Genomic DNA, 26343 nt, shown 5'->3' with positions numbered 1-26343 from the left:
TCGGTCGGCGGGTGGTGAGCAATTGCACTGTGCATCACTTGTTTTGTGTATTATCATCATCATTATTATTATTATTACATTAATATTATTATTTCAATTATTAAACTGTTTTTATCTCAACCCACGAGTTTTTCCTCACTTGTGCTCTTCCAATTCTCTCCCCCATCCCACCGGGTGGGGGGGAGTGAGCGAGCGGCTGGGTGGTGCTCAGTTGCCGACTGAGGTTAAACCACAACAGTGCCTCACATAGATTTGCTGTAGGCAGCGTCAGAGTGCCTGGAAAAATCTGTCAAACTGCTTTCAGAAATGGCAAGAAGTTGTCAATTAACCCTGGAATTGTACAGCAAATTAGCAAATGTATTATCTTGAGGATAATACATTTTCTGTTGGTCTGCTTTTTTAGTGAAAGTGCATAGAGAGCCCCAGTGATTAAGCCCAATGTTTAGGACCAAGAAGTATCGTCACATAATTAAGTCTCTAATTTACCCAGGGGATTTTTTCAGCCTGTTTTAAATCTGCCCAAGTGACTGGTGTAAAGAACATCAGGTCAGGTGGGCAGAAGAGTCTGGAGAAGTTGGCCATCTGTTTCTCCTTCTGGACAGATGTTGTCAGTGGGGAGCCTCCAACCTGAGGGAACCATAAGACTGAGCTCCCCGCCTGGTCCAGATGCTCCGTGGTTGTAGGTGGGTATGGTTTAGGAAGTCGCTCTTTCACAAATAGTTACCAGTCCTATAAGCAGTGGAACTACAGGGGAAAACTTCAGACTAGGTTAGTGTGAAGTCTACCATAAATCTTCCCTATGTCTGTGCAAGTAAGGGCAAGTATTTTTTTTCTGACTACAATTTTGGTCTGGAAGAGTAATGAAAGCCTGTGGCACAACCGCAGTTGTCACCATTTTTTTAGTATCTGAGAAAATCCCCTTTGACTGGTGCTGGTTAAACAATGTCCTCAGCTCTGGTGAATGAGCACCAAGCCCATTTAAAAAAAATTTAAAAGTAATTTATACCAATTGTTTACAATGTGGATTTTGAAACAATAGTCATCTTCAAAAAATCTCTTGTCTTTGGGGTTAGCTATAATTGCCATTCTCTAAAACAAAACAAATACTAGGTACAGCATGATTTGTTTAGTAGCGGCTGGCCACTACACCAGGAGCCACTGAATGGGTTGAGAAAATACCACCTGAGGTGATCAGAGTACTAATACTTTTGCATATGCTCCAACTCTGATTCTGTTGAAGCGCTGGCTGCATGTGAAGAATCGACGTTTACGAGTATGCCAAAGGACAAAAAGTTCAAGCACTTGGATGTGTTTGGGAGGAAATTAGATTCTGTGGATTCAGTTGCAAGGGCAAAATGGCCAAATCCTGCCACAAAAAGTGTCTGTCTTGTAGGGGTCAGGCTGCCTTCCTCATCAGGCACTCTCAAGATAGCAGAGGGTAACCGATGAACACAAGAAAATAACCAAATTTCTTTTCTCACTGACACATACGTGATGTCCCCTGCAAATCACAGTTTGATGCAGAGCAGACAGACCTGTAACAGTTTTAAGTGGCATATGAGTTTCCTGGAAGGAAAAACCATCGGGTCACCCAGTACCATCTTCCTGCTGGTTCAGTGGTAGACCCCGGCACCAAGCCTCACAGGATACAAGACCAAATACACATCATAAATAAGATGGTGAAGGATGCTTTCCTTTGCCTGTGAGCCACCACATTCTGGAGTTCACCACACAAGGTCACGCTGTATTTGTTCCAAGGGTCCACTCCAATACAGTGGACTTTCTGAACCAGTGTGGTAACTAGACACAGCTGGACACTCCGAAAGACTCTGCCTTGGTAATAGTAAAAGCAGTCAGTCAGGTCGCCTTTTCCTACTTGAACTGGTTTCTACTGTCAGATCAGTTGCAGGTGTCAAGGTGCTCTCCCAGCCTGTTCAGAAATGACGTCAGTTATTAGTCCTGCTTTCTCTGCTCCTGACCGCATGGATGTTAGCTGGTTGAGTACTTCTGGTGTAGGCTGTTATCCTCCTTCCTGGTATCTGGATATTTGTACACAAAGGAAGGAGTCTTTCCATGAGGAACTTACCACTTGAAAGCTCTCCCAAGAGAAAACTATTTCTGATGAAAATAAAAATTGAGTGACTTTTTTTACTGGTTTTACTGTTTTACAAGGTCTAAGCAAAATGATCAGCCATCAAGCTTGAGAGTTCAAAAGAAGTACAAAGTGCACATTTATATGGTAGAACTCATTGCCACAGCATGCTGGGGAGGCCAGCAGGTAGATGTGTTCAAACAGGGATTAGACAAATTAATCAAGTCTGTTAAAATGGTGGTATGGTTGTGGCTACATGGCCCTGAAGTTCCCAAAAATTTGTGGTCACTGGAAGCAGAGGAGGCATTCCAGCAGAGGGATGTATGCATGTGTGTCATATTCATGCTCCCTTTCCCTGAAGGACTGCTGGTGGCCGGTGGTGGGGACAACATACTGGAAAAGATGGATCCTTGAATTGATCAGGTACCACAGTGCTGATGTTCTCTTCTCTCTTATGCTGTTCTTTTCTCTTTGAAATGCTTTGGGGTTTGTGACACTTGTCATCTACCTCTACAGATGGGGGTCACTTAGAAAGAAGTGATGATAAGAGGAAGGAGCTGTTTCCCCTATTCTCCTGGGTGCTCTAGTCCAACCTGACCACCTACGTTCCAGAAAGGAGGCATTCATTTTTAATATTTAAACATTCACAGTAATGCTCGTAACTTCATGAGGGGATGCAAGCAACATTTTTCTTGTATTCTTCAGCATCTTTAAAAGCTACTTACAAATTAAAAGAAGGGAATTTCCACATATAGAAACCAGCTTCGTTCAAGTGAGCATGATGTTTTTGCACATGTTAAATTTGCAAAAATATTTGAGCTATTATTTTAATTGGTGGATGAAGTTTTGGTTGCTTGTTTGTTTCTTACTCCAAGCATTGGCCCATCAGGCAGTGGAGACCTGAAGTTGAAATTCTCCATCAGGAAAACTAGACTGCTTTAATTTGCTCTAGTAGAAGTGTGTCCTGGTTTCGGACACATATGGAAAAAATATGAATATATAAAACTGGACACTTAGAGGGCACTATTGAATTTAATTAAGAGCCTTTAAGGTAGGCAGATTCAATTACACTATCTTGAAATTTTTTTGTTATGATACAAGGATTTTTAGAAATTCCTGACAAAACGAATACCACAGTGAAACCTTTTCTTAAAGACTAATATCATGAGGAGCATTGATATATAAGCCTCATAGAATACCTGAGACTGGAAGGGGCCTCCTGAGGTCTCTGGTTCAATGCCCTGCTCAGAGCTGGTCAAGGTAAAGCAGGTTTATCTATAAAGTAGTGTGCAGATAAACTACTGATAATTGCAACTCTAACTTCAGTTTAAATAAGTTTGCCTGTGTATGGAATATAATTCTTAAAATAAATTCCTGAGTTTTGCTGTACGTTGAGTTCTGCAAAATGTTTTCAAATTTCTGTGGTTTTAGCGATGCAGAGAACTGCTGTGTTGCACAAGAAACTGGTGGGTTGCTACAGGCTTCTCGTCCCTAGCTGTGAGGGCATACCAGCAGTTTAATTGAAAGAAAATGGGAGTATTCATAAAATACTCCAGAAATTTATTTTTAACAGATAATATCTATTCTGCAGTAGTTTCTGTATGACAGGAAATAGTATCATCTGCATTGATTGTAACATCTCGTATATGATTACTTTTTAGGAAATATTTTTCAGCTAATCGCATCATTTCTGGTATCCCCTTGATGGCCATGGCTCATGGCACCAAAATAAGGATCATCTTGTCAAATCTGGGATTGTAAATCTAGCATACAGAGCAGAGAAGGTCTGTTTCAGGGCTAGTATGACAGTGCAACTACATCGTGTAGTTTTGTTTGTTCAGTTGTCCATGTGTAGCATTGAGCAGGAGCCAAATACTGCATTGGTTAAGCAGTAAGTGGTTAAACACAGTACTTAGGCTTGCATGTTTTTTAAGTGGAATTTTCTGGAATGTCTTTTGAAGTGCCACAATGCCATCTACTGGCTCACTTTACCGTGTTTTTTCCCAAAGGGAGTTTTCTTTTGTACACGGGCTTATATGTAAGGTTTATACGTTATTTTTAAATAGCAAAATAAACAAGCTGGCATAGAATGAGCAATATATTTTTTGGATGCATATGTATGTTAAAGGACATAATACATTAGATATATTAAAGAATCACTTCTAATCTCTTGCCAGTTAATCTTGCTCTCCTTTTGTTAAAAGTAACTGACATGATTAGTACTGAAAGATAATAGAGGCATTTCTGCTTTCCATTTATGTCCCTCATAGTAGCTTTTGTGCAAGTAGCTTCGCTGTTTTCTGTCTACAGTCAGTCAGTTTCCTTTTTTGTTTCAATGTTTTTATACAGATAAATGGAAACAAATTTTAAAAAAAAAAAAGGAAAAAAAAAGAAAAAAATAAAAAAGCTGAAAAGCCACAAAAACTGGAAAGTGTTGTATTAGAAATTATTTCTGACAGGATTCTTCACTGGCAAATTCCTAGATTCAATATATTCCCCTTAACTGGCTCCTACCCCCCCCCCCCATGGATTTAAACAGTCTTTCAAGATTCATCAACAACCTTCCAAGAACCAAAATTCCATAGGCTTTCTAACAACTGTTATGGAGAGGCATGTATTAGAAAATATTATTCTCAGTATCAGGCAGCTCATACCGTTAATGAGCAGTGCGCCGTTATAAGAAGTTTTGGTTGGTTCTTGTTTTTAATCAGTCTGCCTAATATTATCTATAGGAGTAACCCTCTTGTCTTCCACTTGCTGCCAAAAGAAGAAATGAACGGGCAAATACAAAAATAATTTCCCGAAAAAAACAGAAACTGTAGATACAGGTAAACATTGTTATTTGCAGTTTTCACTGCCTGCTTTTTCTTGAAGATAGCTGGAGAGTTTCCTCATTAATTGGTTATTTTGTTTGTCTTCATAAAATACTCCTTCAGTTTTAATATGTTTTTCCCCGCACGTTCAGTTTTTCCTAACAGAAATTTTTCATAATCCTGCCTTTCTTCAGTCTAGTTAGGAGAAAGAGAAACATTGGTAATGGCTTGTAACACTTTGGATTGTTTTTTAAATAGATTTGTAACTCGCTCAAGTACAGCTCCAGAGTCATTATTTAAAACAAAACCGCTAGAAAAAATTTCCAGCTGTTTCCCAAATGGCCTATAAAGAAGGTAAATACAAACATCTGTGCCCTTCCTGGCCTTTCACCCTCTATCTCACTGACATTCAGAAGGTCAAGTGGATCTTGCAAGCCCAGTTTTTATCTGGTAGGAGCTGTGTCTTGCTGACAGCTGCGGAGCGTTTGCACGTCCATGTGTGTGCTGGTGGAAGAGCCCGAGTTCTTTTGGCCAGCTCATATGGAAAGGAAGGTGTCTGTGTGTTAAAGTTAGCGCTTGTTTGTCGCAGTGGGTTATTACACAGCAGTTGGCGTGCTGTACACTGGGAGCAGTGAAGCTGATATGATTGTACTTGGTACTCGTGTTGTTTTTTGTCATATAAATGATCCGTGTCAGAGAGGTTGCCCGGGGGAGCGGGTCTTGTTAGCAGTTCGGGCTTCCCAGTCCTTGCTAAACAAGCCACCCACAAGCCGTATGGTAGCTCTGCTGAGGGGAAAGCCCTCTGTGGCGCTCCCATTGCTGTGCTGTTTGGTTTTGGCCGGAGTGTTTTGTTTGAGGAATGCTCTACTTTATACCATGCAGAGGAACAGAGGTTGCTCCCCGCCTATATTTGGAATAAGTGCTAACCTCTCACTCCTAATTGTTATCTGTGCTGGGAAATGCCAGGGCAAGCCTCCATTTAGTGTGACATTAAATAAGGGAGAATTGGCAAAACCAGAAGAGCAAACAGGATTATTTTATACCACGTCTTCTGTTACTCTTTTTTTTTTCTTTCTTCTGCGAACTGTCCTGTGCTTTTGCAAAGAAGGAAGAACTAATTAAGCCAGTTGCTGAAAGTGTTTTGCCACCCACACTACTGAAAAGAACTCTTTGTACAGAATTAGCTCTTACCAGCTGTGCTAAATTCAGTAATTTATCTTTGCCAAAAAAAAAGAAAAAAGTGCTGCTATAGTTTATTCCAATTAAACAAGTTAATGTAAGCTATACCCTATACCACACAAACACAGATATCTCCTGCTCAAAAGCTGGAGGGTTTGCAAATAATTATTTTCTCCCTCGTTAATTCTTCTTAGTGTTTGTAAAAAGGGCTGGGCTGAGGAGCACTGGGAAATTAACTCATTTATGTATGGAACTGACTAAGCATGAGCTTGCTGGCTGGAGAGCAGTTTGATGGCAGGATACTGCCCTAAACTTGGGCAGGTTCGAGCATGAGGGCTTGGATTCGGCTCGGTGCGGTGCTGCAAGGGGCGTTTGCTCCGGTGCTGAGAGGCAGGGGTAGTGATTCCTGCCCCAGGGGAGAGGCTGTAGGAAGACAGAAGTCCACCTGCCTTCACCTGGAGTATCTTCAAGAGGGACAGAGCAATTCACTGTGTTTGCATTTACGGCTCCATGGAGACTGCTTAATAAAGTCGATCAGAGTCATGTTTTTTGACTGGGGTGTTGGTTTGGAAACCGAGCTGAACCAGAGAATTGATCTCAGGGTATCCATGATAGAATGGACAACAAGTGACAACTCACAATCACAAACCCTGACTGAAATTCACAAATCCATCCTCAGTCCTAAAACATCAATGTCCTTTCTTCTCATCTGCTCCCTACTCAGGTTTTTGAAGAGTGTGGACAGTCCAGGCAATACTTTTTTCCAGCTGAAATTCCAAATGCCTGATGCCTTTGATTCCCAAGAGCTAAAGGGACTACGTCTGTTCCCCTGAGTGTGTGAGAGCAAGGATGTTGTGTGTTTTGTACGGCTTTCACTGGAACTCTTTGAAAAGAGGGGGAAAAAAAGAAAAAAGCTCTTTGAAGCTTGGGTCACTTTCAGGTGTGGGATTTGGAGATACTAAACCGAGAATGACGGCTGAGCAAGAAAAAAGAAATCCTTGGATATCCTCCATCAGGGAAAGTCAGATAAACAAGGAAATTATCTTTGTGATTCTGTCAGGAACAGATGACTGTAGTTTAGTAATCTGTTAGAATTTTGCCAAAAATGGAAGTCTTGTTAATGCAGAAAAATAAAAACTTATTCCTTACTCTATATGCTTACAGATCAGCTAAACACTGCAATAGGGACTTGACATGTAAGTATTTACATAGATGGGATGCTCCTTTCTGGGTGAAGAATCAAAAACATCCAATACAAAATGTATCTTTGGAAATACAGATATATTTTCTAAAGAGAAAGTGTTAGTTTTTTCTGCTCTTTCAAATTTCATTTTGTAATTTGAATGTGCACAGAGAAAAGCTCAGCCTGTAATCACGTCTGAGGTGTGTGTAAGGTAACATCAGCGCAGAGAAAGAGACATATTGGAACCTTAAAGTAAATTGTTCCTCATATAAAATTAAGTTTAATCCTTGGTTTTAGCCTTCTTGAAGGACAGGAAAAAAAGGAGTTTCTCTGTGTCTTATGTCTTGGAAAAGTGTATATGTTACAGGATTGACTTTTTTTTTTCCCAAAATGCTGAAAGGCCTTATTACTTTAAAATGGTATTAAAGCACCTGGCAGTTTTACAAAATGCAGCGTACCTGGTGCCATCCTGTAACCAGCACTAGGAATCTCTGTAAGGGCAGTCTGGAGTCTTGAAGCAGACCTATCGCCCAAATAATTAAACTGTGGCTAACATCCATTCATGTAAAAATCAGCAGCTCACTGTGTCTTTCACCTCCCAAAATACAGCTTCAGTGGCAGATAAAAATGCATTTTTTTTAAATATTCTTGTGGCTCAAAGGCCATTAACAAAACAGAAAACTTAAGTTGCTAGGATAAACAGTATTACAGTTCTGAGTCACCTGAACTTTTCTCCTTTATGTTTGGTGTTTTGGATAAGATTCAGAATAAATAAAAACACAAACCCAAGTTTATTTAGTTACATACTGTATTGCCTTACCAGATGTACACAAGTATGTTCTGTTTGAAAGGAAAAATATTTGCCTTATATGGTGCATCTTTCTGTAGTAGGTGACTGTGTCAACCTGTCTTAATTGCTGAAGTTTTCCTACTAGTTATAGTTAATTCTTTTGTTTAAGCAGGTAATCTAAGATCTGAGCTCGGAGAGTAATTCTACCTCTCTGTACTTCTGCTACCTGTAGATACTTTCTGTAAAATACTGGGCAGGATCCTGCAAGGAGCAGTGTCCCCTCAGCTCCCACTGGAGAGTCCTCAAGCATAATACATGTTGTGTACTTGTTTACCATTTGTCTCATGGAGTTATTACTGCAGGTGTGCGTGCAGTCACGTACTGCAGATACTGTGAAAACTTGTTTATAAAAATCAAAGTGGAGGTGTAGCAAATGTGCATGGGTAACTGTTGTGCCACACAAGATACTACAGGTATGAACTTTGAATGGAAGCAAGCGCAGGCCCAGCTGGGATCAGAATAGCTACTGGCTTCAAAGGCAGCAGGTAACCAAGGTTTTCCATGCTGCCAAACCAAATGCATTTTCTAGAGCAGTCTGCATTGCCTTGTGCCACTGCACTGACAGCATTTTCTTCACTGAAGAATCATCGACTTTGGCTGTTCTCACCACGCTGGGCTTGCACACTCCTGAACTACTTTTGATTTGGGTGAGCTCCGACATATTCTCTGGCATGTTTCTTGTACGTAGACCCTCAGATCCATTTTCCCAGAACTACAGCCAGCCAGTCTTCTTTTCAGTCCTTAGTACCTTGGTACCTGCTGTCTCAAGATGTCTGAGCTCCTGAAGTTCAGCCTTTCCCAATGCGCGTACTTTGATGCCTTGCACTTACTTTATGTATCGTCCGCTTAAAAATATGGTGAAGATAAAGCATGCAAGCTTTTCAAGGCTTTAGACAATCACCATTTAGACAGGCAAATCTTAGTTAAAAACACAAAAGTCCATGTGCCATTTGCTGTCTCTGGAACTTTCTCTAAGTTCCAGTGGTTTGGGACAAAATCAGAAATTTTGCAGACATTTTCTGGAACCAGGAGGGAGGATAGATGTAGAAGGTGATGTGCTTTATTAAAAAAAAGGGGGAGGGCACAGGTGGATAAGTAATTTTCTGAAAGACATTAACCTACAAATGTGCCATATACATCCTTGTGTAACTGTTTTGCAGCTCTTCCCAGCAGCCACGTTCCCCAGTTTACGTAAGAAGTAAGGCTAAAGTTGATTCTTTCAGTACGTTGCATTTCTAGCATCTGACTTCAAATACAAATGTTGTAAAAGGTGGTCTGTAAATTCTGACTGTCGTCGAGCATAAAGTGGCAGCTCATTTTAGTTCTGCAGTAGTTCACAGTATGAAAACCTGTTAGTGTTACGAAATTACTTCTCAGTAAGCGTATTTATTATTTGTTTATATCTGTCTATAAGGACTAAATTTACTTCAGTGTTTCATTCCAAAAGTCTCTCACGATTAGTGAACCAAGAGGACACTGAGGAGTGAAATATTTTCCTTTTATAATGACAATTTAGTCTTTGTATGTATTGTGGAGTTAGTTTATCTGTGATACACAAACATTACAGTATTTTCCTGGACATATAGCAGAATGTGTGTTTTGTGACAGTGGCTGTTGTATTATACTACTGACAAAAGTAAGGCAGGCACTCCCACTGGCTTTGACGAATTCTGCTTATGTACTTGCTACAAAACATAGGGTCCTCTGTGAATGGTTTGGGCATTTACATACCAAATGTCTCAGCATTACTAGAGTACCTGTTATGCCACACTCAGCGCAATGTTATCCAGGTCTTTGTCTCTGTATTTTCAAGTACTAATGTTTCGTATTCCTTTCCTTGCCACACTCAGCATCTTAACTGAGTGATTTTTCTTTTCTGCATGCTATGTTGAGAAGGGATCAGCCTATATTAAGTTTCTCCCCTTTACCCACACGGGACTGACTCTTTAGAGGACCTGCTTCTTCTGTGTTTGTCTTTCCGGAGAGTTTGAGCTGCTCTGTGGAGGTAAACGAGAGGGAAAAGGCAAGATGCTGAAATACGTTAGCAGGTAACAAGTAGGAAGAGAGCAGAGGTGGGAGCCTGGAGATTGCCAGGATGCTGAAAGCATGCAAAGATCACACTGGGTCAGTGTTACCTCTGCAGATCTGCTTCTTCCTTGGACGTGTGTTGTATCAAACCTTCGCCTGGCTGTTTAAGCCCAAACTCAGTCACTGCTTGCTTTCCTGTGACCTGACCCACTGTCTGACATCTTTGTAAGGTTACCTTTGCAGCAGCAGAGGGATGCTTCTTCCCCTTTGCAGCAGGCTGCTGCCCGTGCCATCTGCTGTTGGGCCCTGCGTACTTTTAAGATGGCATTTTCCTTGTCACACTCCTTTTTTCTGTAGGCCGAGAGGCTTGCAGGAAATGAGAGGACTGAAACAGTGTGACTTTACTGAAGGACCACATGATCTTGTCCACTTGGCTGTCCAATCTGTTGAGGACCATTACTTGTTATTTCAAGCTATATCGAGTGTGTAGCTATTTGGAGCAAAGGCCATGTCCGTCATGCCCATGTTGTCTGTAAGGATAGTAGCATGTTTGTGTAATTTAAAAAAAAAAAAGAGGCTCTCTTAACTGAGAAATAATCAGCATTTAAAAAGAAGAATCCCTTGCTATTGTAGATCATCATATACAAATACACATGACTGTATATGCTTACAGTATTTTATGTGTTAACCATTGCTGGATTAGATAAGATTCTCTGCTCGTTTCACTGAAGAGTATCTCTTCAGGGAGACCCACAGAATAAATTAATAAGAGCGTTAAATAAATATGTCATCCTGCTTCTGATAGGCTGAATAAAGGTGTACGAAGGTAACAGTGCATGTGGTTCTAACAAAATTACATAATTTATCATTACAAAGAGAAATAACTTTCAGAAAAATTCTCGCCCATTAGCTGGTTTACTTTACTTCACACCTTCCTACTTAGTGAAAGCCAAACGATAGCTATAAATTAATTTTTCCTGCCTTTTCCAAAGCTTCAGGTAGCAGTGGCTGTAGATGTTTTGACACAAAGGAACAAAGAAAGCAGCATTTGCAAAACACAGGCAGAAGTAAAATATACAATAGTTCTAACTTCTCAGCTCTGTGCTTTCTTTCACTTCTTTTCCCATTCCTGTGTAGACAAATGGAACCACTGAAAGTAAGGGAAATGTCTCCAAAATCATACAGTTTTTTCCATATTGGTTCCAGCTCTGAAGAACTGGAATAACCTATGTATTTAAGGAGCCAAAAGCAGTTTTTCAACATTCTTTCCTAAGCAAAAATAAATGAGGCAGCTGCTACAGCATTTAATACCAACACAAAGATTTGGCAAAGCACTGAACAGTTATTGATGAGGTTTTGGTGCCGTTTGAGTTTTTTAAATTACTGTGTACCACATTGGTGTGTTTATTATTGCAATACAAGATCATTTCAAAAATTGCTGTCCATATTAATTTAAAAAACATTCAACTGGCTTTAGTTAATACGAAGAATATTTATGACAAAGTGTGCTGTGTATAGCATATCTGACTTTGGGCGTGGGAAAAAAGATAATGCTTCTTCACAACAATAACCACTTCACTTACATTTGCAACAGGATTGCAAATTGGTTGGCGTCATCCAACAGGAAAGATAGTAGGTAAACAACTTACAACACTGTTGCCGGCTCTTAAGAGTAATCATTATTCTTGTACCTTTTTGTTCTTGTCAGCATTCACTTAATATGTGTTTTATAATCATAGTGCAAGAAAATAGGAATGGGCAACTTCTTCATATGGTGTTAGAGGCCATTTTTCTTCCTAGTTAAGATTCAGCAGTGTGCTTGTGAGATAAACCTGTCAACTTTTCAGGTGCAACAGGACAAACCAATCTGATTTAAAATATGTGTGTGTGTGTGTATGGTATAGATATATTAATAAACAAGACTTTTGCCTTTTTCTCCATAATAAAAAACCATGGAAATGCATATGTTTATATGTGATCCCTGGCTGTAATAAGGTAACGGTTTCTTCCCTGCAAGCAAATTTGCAACAAAAGAGAGAAGATGGCTATGTTTATACAGAGATTGTTTTTTTAATATATTTTTATATATATTTATGCATGTATATATGTAACGACCCAAATATATTTTTATATCTGTAAATGTGTTTAATATGTAAAACCATCTGTAGTGCACCAACTTTAGTTATCATCTGCATTTCTCTAAGAAAAACAAGAAATGTTTTTTGCTTCTCCTGTGATGACCCTCTTGGGAAATCAAATTTGAAATAATTGAGAGCTAAAGGAATTGCTGTCGTACGATGTTTTTATATTCCTATGCTGTGGTGGCACTTTCACGTGTTTAGGCCTTGTCTTTATCAATAAGGTGATTCTACGTAGAGTAAGAGTGTTGCACCATCTCCCGTTAGGCCGCTCCTGCTTTGGTCTGTCATCGAAAAATAAACAGTGGCATGAAAAAATCCCTGGGGCTGGTTTGCCTTCGAGGGCAGAAAATTGTTCCCTAGAGATTACTCCAGAAACTATATTTAAATGAGGGGAGAGTTATTAAATAAACAAACACTGTTTGTTAATTTTGTTGTTTGTGTTACAAATGGGGTGAGACACAGAAGGGACAGAGAAGGGAAGCTCCTCTGTATGACTCTTCTATTGACTTAGCTTAGAAAGCGATGGTAAAAGTACCATTATGAGGGTCTAGTAGTCATATTGCATTGGTTTACATAAGAACATACCCTGACTGCAGTTAGGAAGATGAAGTTTCTATGTGCTGGGGAACTCAATCAAGATGTGTCACCAGCTGTGCAAGGTGCTGAGATTCCTTCAAAGGCTGAGACCTAAATTGTTGTCTTTCCTTCTCGTGTGTCCATCCTGCTGAGAGATATTACAAGCCAGGTTTCTTGTCATTTTGACTTTGCATTTGTTTACTGACGCCGTGGACATCCTTCTTCAGGTTCACCCGTGCGGGTGTACACCTTGGCTGTACATTGCCACTTCCTTTTGGACATCACCTTTCCTCAGGTCTGCCGCCTAGCTACTTACCTGAGTAATTTTAGGGCTTCACATTGAAATTTGTCAGTGAGACCTCACCCAAGCAGGTAGATAGTAGTTCGGAGATTGTCAGGTTTGGCAGGAAGATAATGATGAGTAGTTCGGTGACAGTGAGAAAAAGTATCTTCATCAGGGCTCAGCAGGATTTGTTAGAGCTGACAGGTTATTCACCACGCAATTACAATTCTGTAAAGTACATGGGAAAAAGAGATGGCTGGCCACCTTTGTACTGCAGAGCCAACACAACTAAGGAGGGAAAAATGTGGTGGTTATTAAAGTGGACAGACATTTTGAATATATACAGAGCTGTCAAAGAAAGATGCCATCATACTTTTCAGAGCAGAGCCATGCACTCTAAAATGACCGAGGCAAATTAGAACAATTTTTTAAACCCGGTCGCCTTATTTTCAGCACTGCAGAAACAGGAGCAGTCACTTCTACCTCAACTCTGAGCTGCGAAGTAAAATCTTCATATGGATAAAAACCACAAGACATGCCACTTACCTTCAACAGCTGAAGAAGATCTTCTAGTAGTATTTTGCAAGCAGGGGCAATGGGTCTGCAGGATCTACTCCACTAGCTGTGTCAGATAGGAACGCAGCCTCTAGGATTCGGGCCACCTCCCAGTTCACCACTGTCCCACTGCAGTTGTCTCTCTTCCATGGCTTGGCATGGAAGCTACACATAACCCGCTCACCTGCCACAGGTGTCCTTGAGAGTCAGGCACTGGCCAGCCTTAGATCATTTGAGAGCTGGCAATTTGACTGGATTTGTTGAATTTTTAGGGTGATAGCATGTTCTTCTAATGTCTTCAGGACATTGGGATTTTTTTTCAATATTTAATTCTACTTCTTTAATTCTTCTTACTTAGTTCTACTATTTAATTCTTACTGTGCCTCCCCATACACATCTCTGATATCCTGTTATCTGGGGAAAAACTCTCCTCCTTGCTTTTTTCCCCAACAGCGGTGAAAGATTCCATAAAGTGGCTTCTCCCCATGATTGCTGGTGACAGCCACGAGCAAGGAAAAGTACTGTTTCCACGTGAACACACAAACACCTAATGGTTGGGTTACAGGATGGACCAGTGCTTACTGTTCAGTAATTTCTTTTTCCCCATTACATCTGCTGATAAATCGCATTCGGAAACCCTAAGTCTTGTCCCGGATTCAGATGGAAGGCATCTTTTCAAGTTCACAAGAAAAAGCTGACCGTATAGACTTGTACTAAATCTTTGAACAAGGACAAATTGTCACGTTTTGAGGGTTGGACTTGTCAGACTTATTTTTCAAGTACCTAATTTTGCAGGCAGAATTTAAACATCAAATAATTCAGTAAGATCTGAAAAGCAGCCTTTGTAGTTCTGTTTATTGTCTTCTCCTGATGACAAAGCGGTTCTTTATTGTGCATTCTTTCCTGCAGAATTTAATTGCAATGTGCTACCTTACAGAGGTAAATAAAATTCTGGGTAACAAAGTTGCCGAGCAAATGGTAGAGCCTTTTTCCGCAAAAGCTTCCTGTGGTTAATGAAAATATCCTGACACTGACCTCTGCACTGGCTTCCAGCCACCTACCAGAAGAGCAGGCGTGCGGCGTACAAATTGCAAACACACATGATGAAAAAAGAACACAACGGATAGCCACTCAAGTCTTTAATTTGGGAGAATGATCCGCAGCGGTGTTTGCTGCTTAAGTGCTTTCTTTAGACTTAGCATCAGTGAGGACACTGTAAGAACACTGTTTTGATTTCAGAGGTGTCGTGTCGTGACCTCAGTCGGCAACTGAGCACCACCCAGCCGCTCGCTCACTCCCCCCCACCCGGTGGGATGGGGGAGAGAATTGGAAAAGCACAAGTGAGAAAACTCGTGGGTTGAGATAAAAACAGTTTAATAATTGAAATAAAATGATAATAATATAATAATAATAATAATAGACAAAGCAAGTGATGCACAGTACAATTGCTCACCACCCGCTGACCGATGCCCAGCCAGTCCCCGAGCAGCGGCCCCCCCGGCCAGCTTTCCCCAGTTTATGTACTGAGCGTGACGTCACATGGTATGGAATGTCCCTTTGGCCAATTTGGCTGTGCCCCCTCCCAGCTCCTTGTGCACCTCCAGCCTTCTCAGTCGGTAGAGCATGGAAAACTAAAAAGTCCTTGGCTAGTGTAGGCATTACCTAGCAACAACTAAAACATCGGTGCCTTATCAACTTTGTTCCCATCCTAAATCCAAAACACAGCACTGTACCAGCTACTAGGAAGGAAATTAACTCTATCCCTGCCGGAACCAGGACAAGAGGGTTAATGAGTGTCAGTGTGTAAATACTGGTGCAGTCTTTCTGCTGAGGCAGTGGATGTTTATAGATGTGAATTTTTCAGCAGCTATAAACGGAAGGTCTATTTGTTTTGTCTGAAGTGCATGGGAAAGGCTTGATCATAATGTTAGAAATTCAAGGCTAACGGTTTAAAAAAACCCTTACGTTTCAAAGTTCAGCTTAAAATGTCATGGCATAGCTTCTGGAAGGGAGGCACCAGAGCAGGCAAGCTGCAGCAGCCCAGCAAAGGCGGACGGCACAGCACCGGTGGCTGTGCACTTGCCGAAATGTGTGCACGCCTGTGGTTTACTAAGGAAGCAGCTCAACACACACATCTATGATTTTATTGCGTTCGAGTCAAGAGGTACAGCAGTAGATAATGCCACCTTTTGGCACAGGGACAGCAAACAAGAGCTCGTACCTTTCTCCTACAAAGCCATCTGCCCCGGCTGAATATGATTGAGTGAGAAGTCACGTACTCAGCCTCATCTATCCTCCCCAGTTGGTGGAGAAAAAAAAAATGCATTTTTGTAATCCCTCTGAGCCTCCCATTAAATTTGCTCTGCTGTATGGGAAAGGATTAAAGATTCTTTGGGCTCCAAAACACAGTATACAAAAATTAAGTAGTACAGTATGGTTTGTGGTAAGGCAGCAACTAAAGTGTATGGCCTGCCATGTAATCCAGAGCAGCGAGTTCTCTTTGATAAGTAACGCTTGTTGACAGCTGTTGGTAACACATGCCACAGTTGTGTATGGCCTTTGTTTTAAATATTCTGTATGCAACATAACTTCGTAAGTAATTTCAAAAATCATCAGAGTTGTTCATATGCTGTTACTGACTTAGTTCTGAGTGCCAAACGAGGGGAATATTTGCTGGCAAGGAGAACTTCTGTTCCTTTAAGAATGGCTCATAAATCCTCCCTTGTAATAAATATTTCAAGATTAAAATCAATGCGTTACAAGTTTCAGACAAGGCTGTTTATCAAGATGAAATAGTCCATTTCCTAAAAGGCAATATTATTTACATTTTATGTGAGTGTGGGCATAGATGAGAAATTGTTATTTAAGAGCTGCCAGGATTTTTTCCCCTCAGAAATGGTAAATGAAAAATGCTGAAAAACTTCTTTCCCTAATTTTTTACTACTTTGAGAGCCTGACTTGCTGTCAGGCTTAGTTTGTGCAGTATTAAATTCTGGTAAATTTGTAGATACTAAATATTCTAATATTGTGCTTAGTGTAAGTAAGCATCAAGCCTTTTTTGTCCTGATTCCATAATTATAAATATGTGACTTTTTCTTTGTGAAAAGGGACACAGAGCTACTGTGTACCCAGGCCTTGGGGAGAAAGTAGGGGTGAGAAAGGGCGTAATAGATATGAAAAATTAGACTCCAAAATCCATACTTTAAAACAAATGTTGTCTTCTCCTGTTTACGTTAGCCTACTTGCATGAAACTTCTTCCTTCCACATCTCAACTGTTAAGCGAAGAGCTGTGTTGTGACTATCACTAACTGCGCATCTGACTACAATTTACCTATGTTATGATAGAAAGTACTAAAGAACAAGAGGAATCAAAGCATCAGTGTTGCATTTTTGTCATTTTTCATTTCCTCATTGCACTATAGAAAGCACAAATATATGAGGTGTGAATACCATCTCATGAACAAGAGGTCAGTTCCAGTCTGTGTAAGACGTTACTGCTGAACTAACTGTATAACTGTTTTCACCATTTGCAAGGCGAATTAAATTAGGGTTCCAAAGGAACTGGAAAACAATACCATACCATGCAATTTATATCTAGGCTCTCCAGCCAAAAAGCATAGTAAGAAATATCTGCTGGCTGTATCCATCTTTTTATTTTTCATTATAATCACCTTTCCATTTTTCTAAACACGCAGCCTGTTTGCTTTTCCTCTGTAGTAACTTCTAATGTTAACTTTTAATATGAGCCTTTGAACAGTATTCCTCAATGTCATTATTTCAAGATTTTATGTATGCAGATATTTTGCGTATCGGTTATTTTTCTTAAGGTCTAGGCTGATACCAGTATAATTTACAAAAAAAATGCTTATAGAAAGAAAAACATCATTATGAAAAAGCTTACTATATCGGCTACTCAGTTCTTGGTTTGCTTTTAATCTCTCTTCTGAAGCTGAAATTATAACCTGTTTACTTTCCAGTTTCGGCTTTCTGATACTTTGGTTTGATTTCAGGTTACTATTGGCCAACTGTATTCCACGCAGAAATTGGTTATTGAGAGTCCAGGAAACACATAGCTATGAGAAGACTCTGATCCTGAAGCAACACTGGACCATCTTCAGCATCCTACAGTGCCACATACAGATGCGTAAACTCACTGCACATGTCTGAGCTTTTCTGTTCAGCAAAAGAAATGCCTGAGAGACTCAGTTTTTGGCAACCAAAGTACTATTTTCTAATGGTTCACATGTTCTAAAATATATTGCTGTGATTTATAATGGCATGTAAGGTAGTCTTGAAATCTGTTTGCTTGTATGTCCCATGAGATGAAATAGTTCCTGCCCTACTTTGACAATAAAACTTCATTGAGCTACCTGTAATCAGATAGATTGTTCTGCTGCTGACCTCTTCCCTCACTGAGCACGAAAGATGTGTTAGATTTAAAACCCCTCACCCAGTTACTAAGTTCTTATTGCTCCTGTTTCATTTGAAAACATACAGCATCTGAATTAAATGAATAAATACGTAGTCCATTTTAAATATTAAAACCAGAGATGAACAGAGTTCTCGTCTCCTGGACCTTGATACTTACAAGTGTCACAAGCTGCATTGTGTGGTTTCTTTAAAGAGCATCCCTTGACATTTCAGGAGGCAACATAAAAATTTCACTAGTTCTTTCTTTAGTTTCCAAGAGTTTAATAACCAGTCTCATCCTACTTTTAACAATTAACAGATCAGAATAGCAGAATGTAAGACTTGCATCACCGGGGCTCGGGAGCTTTAAAATATATTTTCACCACCGAGTCCTTTTCCAAATTTGTTGAAGTGCAGCTATTAGCAGAAGGCACCACATCACTTTATGCAAAGTTTCCCTTTTTCACAAAGCTCCTGAATTTTGCAGGAGAACAAGAACCTAACTATGACAATAACTCAAGTGCTGTAAGTCATGAATTGGCAGCAAGCTTTGCCTAGCAAAAGTGGAACACTCAGTATACCATTTTATTGCTTATTATTAAATCTGTAGAATAATCAACACTTTTAAGACAATATGTTAAAAAAAAAAGCAAGCAAAAATTTTGATCAGGTTCTCTTCAAGTCACTGCTGTGCTTGAATTTGTTTCCCGTTAGAAATTTGCAGAAAAAGTAAGCAGTGCAAAATTTTTTTAATGGCATACAGAAAAAAGCTTCCTTTTTTTTTTTCAGGGGGTTGTTGTGGGGTTTTTTAAGAAGAGAAACAGAAACTCAAAACTAGTTCCATGACACTGTGGCTTTTAAAAACCTCCCCTTATTTTTCTTGCTTCCCAAAATTCACCTTTGTTTAGAACATCTATTGTTTCGCGTTGTTCATGCTGTGTGATAATATTATTAAAGCAGAGAATAGACGAAGTGTCTAATTTAGAACAAACTCCCATTCCTCACTACCCTTTAAAGTGTATTTTATAATTTTGTACAGTTAGATTGAAATGTATAGTAATGCATTCCATTACCAATATAGTGTACAGAATAAGATACTGTGACTACCCGAGACTACAAATGCAGCCTCCATTCTCATTTTCAAATAAAAGGCAAATACAGTAACAATTCTCCTCGTATGAGGTGTGTAAGTATTGCAATGTAAATTGCTTTTAGTGAACGTTTTATTAAAATGGCATTTAATTACTCTAAGAGGTGAAATACATTAGATTCTGTACTTTAAATCTCCACACTCACAACTGGATAATTAAATGCAGTTAAGTTAATGGTGAAAGTGTAGGGGAAGAAAGGTTTGATTACTATTTAAGCTTCCAGTGAACTTAAAGAAATGTAGTAACATCTTACACGTTTAGAGGACACAGGCTTGGAAGGGCTGCCAGTTTTATACTCTAAGGAACGTGGTCCCTAAAACAGCACATGCAAAATCCTTGTTTAAAACAGCTTAATTACTGGAACAAGCACTGCATACTATTTCAAGATCTGAGAATGTATGCTAGGAAACAAAATAAACATCCTTATAAATAGCGTAGCCCTAATTTATAAAGAGGGACAACTCCATCAGTAACATTTTTACTATTTAACTCTAAGTTTTCACCATGTTTACAAAAAAATAAGAGTTTGTTTTCAAATAGACACCCTTCAAATACATAATCATTTCTTCCAAAACACCAGTACCTTTCCAGTGAAGTTCCTTACTGTTTGGTTTCCACCAAGAATACAGAGGTAGATGGTACGTGCTGATGCAGTCATGGGCATGTGAAATTCCTTATTAATTCCCTTAAAAGCATGAAGGAGATATCTTCTCCATTAACACGGAAAATTCTGTTGTGAAGTTTTGGTGGTAGATACAACACTACTGCTCTCCTGATTCATGCCATCTGCTCCTACTTTCTGTCTCAAGGTTACCACTCATATTATCTCTCCCTTAGCCTTTTATACCTGCAAAGGAGCACTAGTAACCTTCAGGATATGTTCTACAGAGAGGACCCATCAAGAAAAATACAAATAAATTTCAGGCTCTGTAATCTCCCTCTCTCCCCAATCCGTAGTGCAGAGGTTAAGACAGCTCACTTTCCCAGTCAAGGAAAAATTAGTTCTTATTGCAATTTAACCATCAGCTTACCATACAGTATTTATACATTACTTATTAGAAGTAATGTATGTAAGAAAACTGCTGCTAAGGACCAAAAGCCTGGGTAATACTGTCTAACTTGTTAACAAAAGTGCAAAGCTAGCAAAGGTATCAGCAGTTACTCCTCAAACCCCACACAATCACTGCATTTTAGAGGTCCGTTCCCTCTCTGTTTCAGATTCCTTTCCTCACCAACACACGTGTACGTACACCCTCCGCTAGCATTAGTTACATGCCTATCAGTTGCATCTGCTTGTAAACTACCTAGAAATATTTTTTTCCTTTCCTAATGTCCATTTTAAGTAATTTTGTCATAACATGCCCAGTTCTGTCTAACAACGTAGCTTATCAAATGCTTTATCATTAAAATCCTACAAACTATGGAAGGAAAATACTTAGAAACCACATCTGGATTAGGAAGTCCAGCGCAGAAATAATATTTGTAGGCTGGGATGACTTTAGTATTATGTTTGTATCCACTTGCCCTGTTCTTGCTCTTGGCTAGAGGCACATGCTCGTCGTCACTGATGGGGACAGCGAACTGGAGAGCTGGCACTGTGGTCCAGCCTGGGAGTTGCTGTGCTCTTCTGGCTGCACCTTCTGTGTTTCACCAGTTCCGTTTACGTTGCAATACTCATTAAATCTCCCTCTTGGCACGCTGTCAGGAGCTTTGTGGGATTTTGTCAAAGCAGTGTAAACAACAGGAATAGTCAAAACACAAAGGAATGACTTATGTACAATGTCCACTGCTAGAAAAAGTGTATCCTTCTTCCTTAGTCTAGAAGGGAGCTCAATAAATATCTTTACTAAAGCTGCAATGTCTTAGCAAAACGAGCTTGCTTTTGTATTATATTAAAAATGTTTGTCTGTTCCTGATTTCAACATTTTAGCAAACTATTAACCTCAGCAGTATGCACCGAAATTTGAATGTTTACATATACTGAAGTCTGTCATGACTGTTACTGTTACCGTATAAACTTGGAAACAGCACTCTGAAAGAAAAGAAAAGAACCATTTGTTTAATATTAGTAACTGTTTAAAGGACAGGCATTTCTGTCGTGTGTTACAGCTTCACAGGAGATGTTACTGCAATTGAAAGCTGAGTTTCAAAATGCCCGGCTGTATCAGAGGTACAGCTGTCCTGTAGCAGCCCAGGAGAGTAGCATGTGAACGCTTTACATACAACGTTGAAATAGGCTGAGAAGGATTTTAACTTAGGACTCACATTTCTAGAAGGGTATTTCTATAGAAAACTCCACCAAGTTTCCAGGCGTTAAAAGCTTTACTGGCACCCTCTGACGTCAGCAGGTAGAAGAATACTTTTACGGAGAAGCACCAGCCCCTCAACTGACCTCCTGTAATGCAACATAAATGCATCTCTCCAGATACCCAGCAAGTACCATACGTACACATGAACAGCGTCAGGAAAGAGCTGTGCGCTGACTCTTTTCCTGAGTTTTCCGTAATGATCTACAGTGAAATCCTGGCATTATTCAAGTCAGGAGTATACCGATCGCGTTGTTCCACGATTCTTAACACAGGCATAATGATTTCATACCCTTAGGAACGTTTTGCTTGATGACCTTTATAAAAAAAGAAGGAAGGTGTGTAGCTCTTCTACTGAGAGTTTACATGCTTACTTCTTTTTTCAGTATTTTAGACTGTAAGAATAGTGCATGAGCCCTTAATGTGGAAGCAGGAAAAAAGAGAGAGAAGCCAATAATTCTTCCAACGCTGTGTATTTTCTACAACTGTAGGAGGAGCAAATTCGGAACTCTCAAACCTGTTTCACAAACACATGCACCTTCAAAGGATTCTGCAGCTTACCCAGGGAATTAAATACCATCAATGTGTTGCAGGAGAGGCTTCTTTCTAAACTACTTACCTGTTTCCCTGTTAAGCCCGGTATCTACTGAAGCTTTATGAGAGGGGGAAGTGGTGGTAAGTAGCGCATTCACATGACTACTCTTCTGTGTTCAGGGTAAGAGAACTGTGGAGGCCTGTGAAGAGTGCACAGGCTTTCTATTGAAAGAGCGCACCACATAAATATTTATACCGGTCTTTGGCAATATGCTAATCCAAGGCAAGTAATTTTCCCTCTCTTAAAAAGAATCATGAAAAACAATTAAGGTGATTTAATTACTGCCACCCATAGACAGCAGATTTTGAACTCCTGACAGATGAACATTCATCACAGTGCCATGTTATCCTAACCCCGTAACACAAGACTCTGAACAGAATAGACAATTAAACCTAGATCATTTCCCCTACCTTCCTGACATGCTTTGGGCTGGATCCAAATCCCAGGGAAGCCAATGGGAGCAGAAGCCAGGCTTTTCAAGTCCTGACTGAAAGCCCTGGCTTTAAATAAAACAGAAGTAGTTTGCATGCAAGTTTGCAGTTCTTCATGACACCGGAGTAAATTTAGCTTCACAGTCCTTTTCTGAATCATTTGAATCTGAATTTAAATGTCAGTGTAAGCTGCAAAAAATTGCTTAAGGAAGATTTAACTTTGATGTCCTTCACACTATAGAGGTTCAACTATATTAAACTTTTTGGTTTTATATACACCTATAAAACCATTTGGCAGCTACTTCTCCCCCAAGCCCTTAATCCATGGGGAAAAAAACAGAACTCCGCATAAAATGAAAATCTTTGGAGCTGGAGTTTTTCCGAGAGTGCTAACAAATATTTATCATTTCTTGTTTCTTAAGTTAGGGGAGGGAGGGTCTTTATGAGCGCATCCTCCAGAAGTTATGCTCTGAATCTCTATAAGATACTACATTAACAGTAATGCAACCAAACAAGAAGAGTGCTTCACTTAACGTTTTACTCTGTTGGGCCTTTTGATTTTCTAGAATTAGAACTACTTCATTTTGAATACATTTCTTTGAGAATAAAGTTGCAGGTGCGCGAAGTATCTCAACCTACGACCCCAAGCAGCAGCCCTGTGCTTTGCTGATGCAGGCTTGCTAGCATTCCGTACACACGTCGTCCAGTTCTGATTTTCACACTGCTGCCCAGCGTCATCTTTGGTGAGGCCTTGCGTTTCTACAGCCCTCAGTAACCTCTTCTATGAAAATTCAGAGAACTGTGCGCGGGCAGTCCTTGAAACCTGCTTTGGAAATGGATGCTTCTATAACATCGTAAAAGTACAAAAAAGTACTATCTATTAAAAAGCGAGTATGTTTGATTCTCGTCTGGGAGAGGTTCCCCCTTTTCTTTCACAAAAAGTAATTCTTAGTAATAAATAAAAGCGCTTTACTTGTTACCAAAACACAAAAATGTTGTGCTTTAATTATCACAATTTGCAGGATTTTAGACTGGCACCGATTTTCTGAAGCACTCAAAAGCATGTTGCTGTTTTCTCTCGGCAAATACTTTCTTGTGTTTTGAATTTCAGATCACACCTCTGAAGAGAACACGTAAATGTTACATTTTCTGGATGTGGATGTTTTACACCCCCTGCCCACAGCTTACAGCGTACCAGAGAACATTTCTAGCCCCCTATCAATAAGCGCAGCTAGCTGGGATTCTTCAAGGTACCAGCTCTGCACCTCTGCCCAGACACAGCCGTCAGAATACGGCTACTCCTTTAAATTCTGTTTAAGGAGAGATCCCTCCCCACCCCCCCCCCCCCCCCTCCTTTTCTGGCAAAGTTTCTTTCTTCTCTGAAGCAATTAATAAACAAAACTCAGAATAAGGAATGGGCTCCAGAAGCCCCAAATAGTACATTGTACTTAAATGAAGAATCAATCTTAGTGCTGTTAGCATCACGTATCAGCTTAAGGGCACGCTATTTCCTTGACACAACTATCTGAAGAAAGGCTAATTCATACCAGATTATTCCGTGTAATATCCTGTAATCCTGTAATGCACGGTAATTTTAAAACAAACTTGTGCAGGGAAGTAGTAGAGTTCGCTGTGCTCCCTCAAAACCTTTCATGCTTTTGGCGAGAGTTTACGTGTAACTTGGAAAAGGACAGTAAGAACTTCTTTCTGTTTGCCTGCACGGAGCTTTGACTCCCTTTGAATTGTTTTCAAAGCAACTGGCGCTAGTCTAACAGCAAGACGGTTTCTGAAGGAATTAAACACCTCTTCATATTTGGCCGTATTCTCACGCTATGGTTTACGTACGGGGTTTGGGGGGGCAGGCCGTGTTTCAGAAGCAGCGCGCCCGTTCACAAAACTGCAGGAACTTTCATCTGAAGCTCCCTCTGCTTCGCGTCTTTTCCCCAGTAAGCCCCCTGCTTCCATCTCCGATTTTGTACCAGCTCCCTGAAGAAGCAGGTTATCCAAAGGCCTGTTTTCAAGTATGGGGAATTTTACAGAGCTGCGAATTTTTCTAAGGTGCTCATAGCGGGCTTTAAGATGTTTTCTATCTTCAGAAGAAATGAAGACCTGGGAAAACTCACAGTATGCTCTGTTTTAAAAAGGAAAATAATCCTCCAAGGTCTTGCTGAAGAACATACATCCATGTCAGAACATTTTCTGTGTTCTGATAATGTCGTACCTACTTGTTTTTTCATCCAAAACATTGGATGAATTCTGAGCTACTGTATCAGAAGAAAACAAGTCGAGTCAAAGCCGCAGAAGAGCCAGAACAAAACTCGACTGAAACCTGCCTATCTTCCACCCGTGCTAGTAAAGCTTCCCGACATCACAGCTCGGCCCAAGATGCCTGTTACAAGAGCATACCCAGCCGTCATGTGCTTACAGGGCGATTTGCCTTGTGGCTCCGGCAGGACCACAGCCATTTTCAGCTATAGCCCGAAACGCCTCACATGGACGGGCAACGCCCCTGGTTACCGTGAGGCACGCCAACAGCTCGAGCCCCTCTGCACCGCACACGTTAGGGCAGGGGCACGGCCAGGTTGCAAAACGAAGAAGTATCCTGTTACATTTTCCTATACAGAAAAAAGATTTGTCATGGTGAGCTTTTAAACTTTTTTAAAGCTTTTTTTATTCTTACAAACCCATTTTCATTGGTACTTTTTGCTTACTTTCAGGCCTTGGGACATCAGTAGTAGTCAACCTCTAGGCTTTGCAATGCAAGAGTGAAGACTACAGGAATCATTGCAAGTGTCCAGCGCTGTGAAGTCCAACAGTGTGCTCAATAAGCCCCTTTCCCAACAACATACAAATACTGGAAAAGAGGTAGCAAAATAAGCCGAATAAATTATAAATTCTTGAGAAACGTGGTGCAAAATGTAACATAAGGAGAGCTGAACTAAGGCACTTGTTTTCATTCATTACTGAGGACACCCTCTCTGTACCGCAGTCACTCCTCAGTGAGAAGGTCATCCAAATCAGCCACTGCTCCCCAAATCTGAAAATACAGAACTGTGTGTGAGAGGGACACCATCTTTTACTTTACAGTGCATTACTCAAAGGTGTTACCAAAGCTCTCCTGATAAAGGCAGCATCAGCAAATATTTTAACTCCTCGTTTGTCCCGGTTTTGGACTTGTCAATCGTGTGAAAAGAAGTCACCGGTCTATTTTAAGCAAAAACATTTTTGCAGAAGTCCCTGCTGGCTGCTATTAGCCAGACGGGATCTACACACGGGCCTAGGGAAGGCGGGGAGCGGTATCAAAGTGTGCTGAATGACAAAAACCAGAGCAGCCCAGTCCAGCCCCAGATCCAGCCCCAAAACGACTGCCTGTTGTTCAGAGCAGTCGCAGGCACGGCAAAGGTGGGATGGGCACACAAGCCTGTCACGAGTTTGACGGGGGATCACAACAGTGAATCGTATTGTTACGGAGTCCACTGAACTAAAAAAAAGTCAAAAAAAAGACAAATCACACCGTTGCTGGCGTGGTGCTACGTCTTTGAAAAGGATGTGGGAATGGGAGAACGGGGATGCTAAGTGAAATCCGCAGAGAACACGCCGTTAAGTTTTCACGCAAGCGCTCCGTGCACCTCTGACTGATCGGGTAAGTGAAGGCAAGCCCACACCAAGACCTCGAAAATTCACTTCAAGGGTGGAAAAGCAAAGCCCACGCTACTCGGTCCCCTTGTTCTCTCCAAAAAAAAGGGAAG

General features: G+C 40.4%; 1 protein-coding gene across 1 annotated transcript in view; it reads left to right on the top strand.

Annotated features, from left to right (window-relative positions):
• The window catches only part of LYRM4 (LYR motif containing 4), a 134386-nt gene extending 113428 nt beyond the window's left edge, over positions 1-20958 (top strand). Inside the window, exon 4 of the mRNA XM_009326528.1 lies at positions 17712-20958. Within this exon, the coding sequence (XP_009324803.1) occupies positions 17712-17774 (63 nt within the window). The 3' untranslated portion in view covers positions 17775-20958. The remainder of the gene's footprint in view (positions 1-17711) is intronic.
• The last annotated feature ends 5385 nt before the right edge of the window (positions 20959-26343 follow it).

This window comes from Pygoscelis adeliae, unplaced genomic scaffold (genome assembly GCF_000699105.1).
Source record: "Pygoscelis adeliae isolate BGI_AS28 unplaced genomic scaffold, ASM69910v1 Scaffold186, whole genome shotgun sequence".
Classification (NCBI taxonomy): Eukaryota; Metazoa; Chordata; class Aves; order Sphenisciformes; family Spheniscidae; genus Pygoscelis; species Pygoscelis adeliae.
This window is presented reverse-complemented; position numbering and strand designations above follow the sequence as displayed.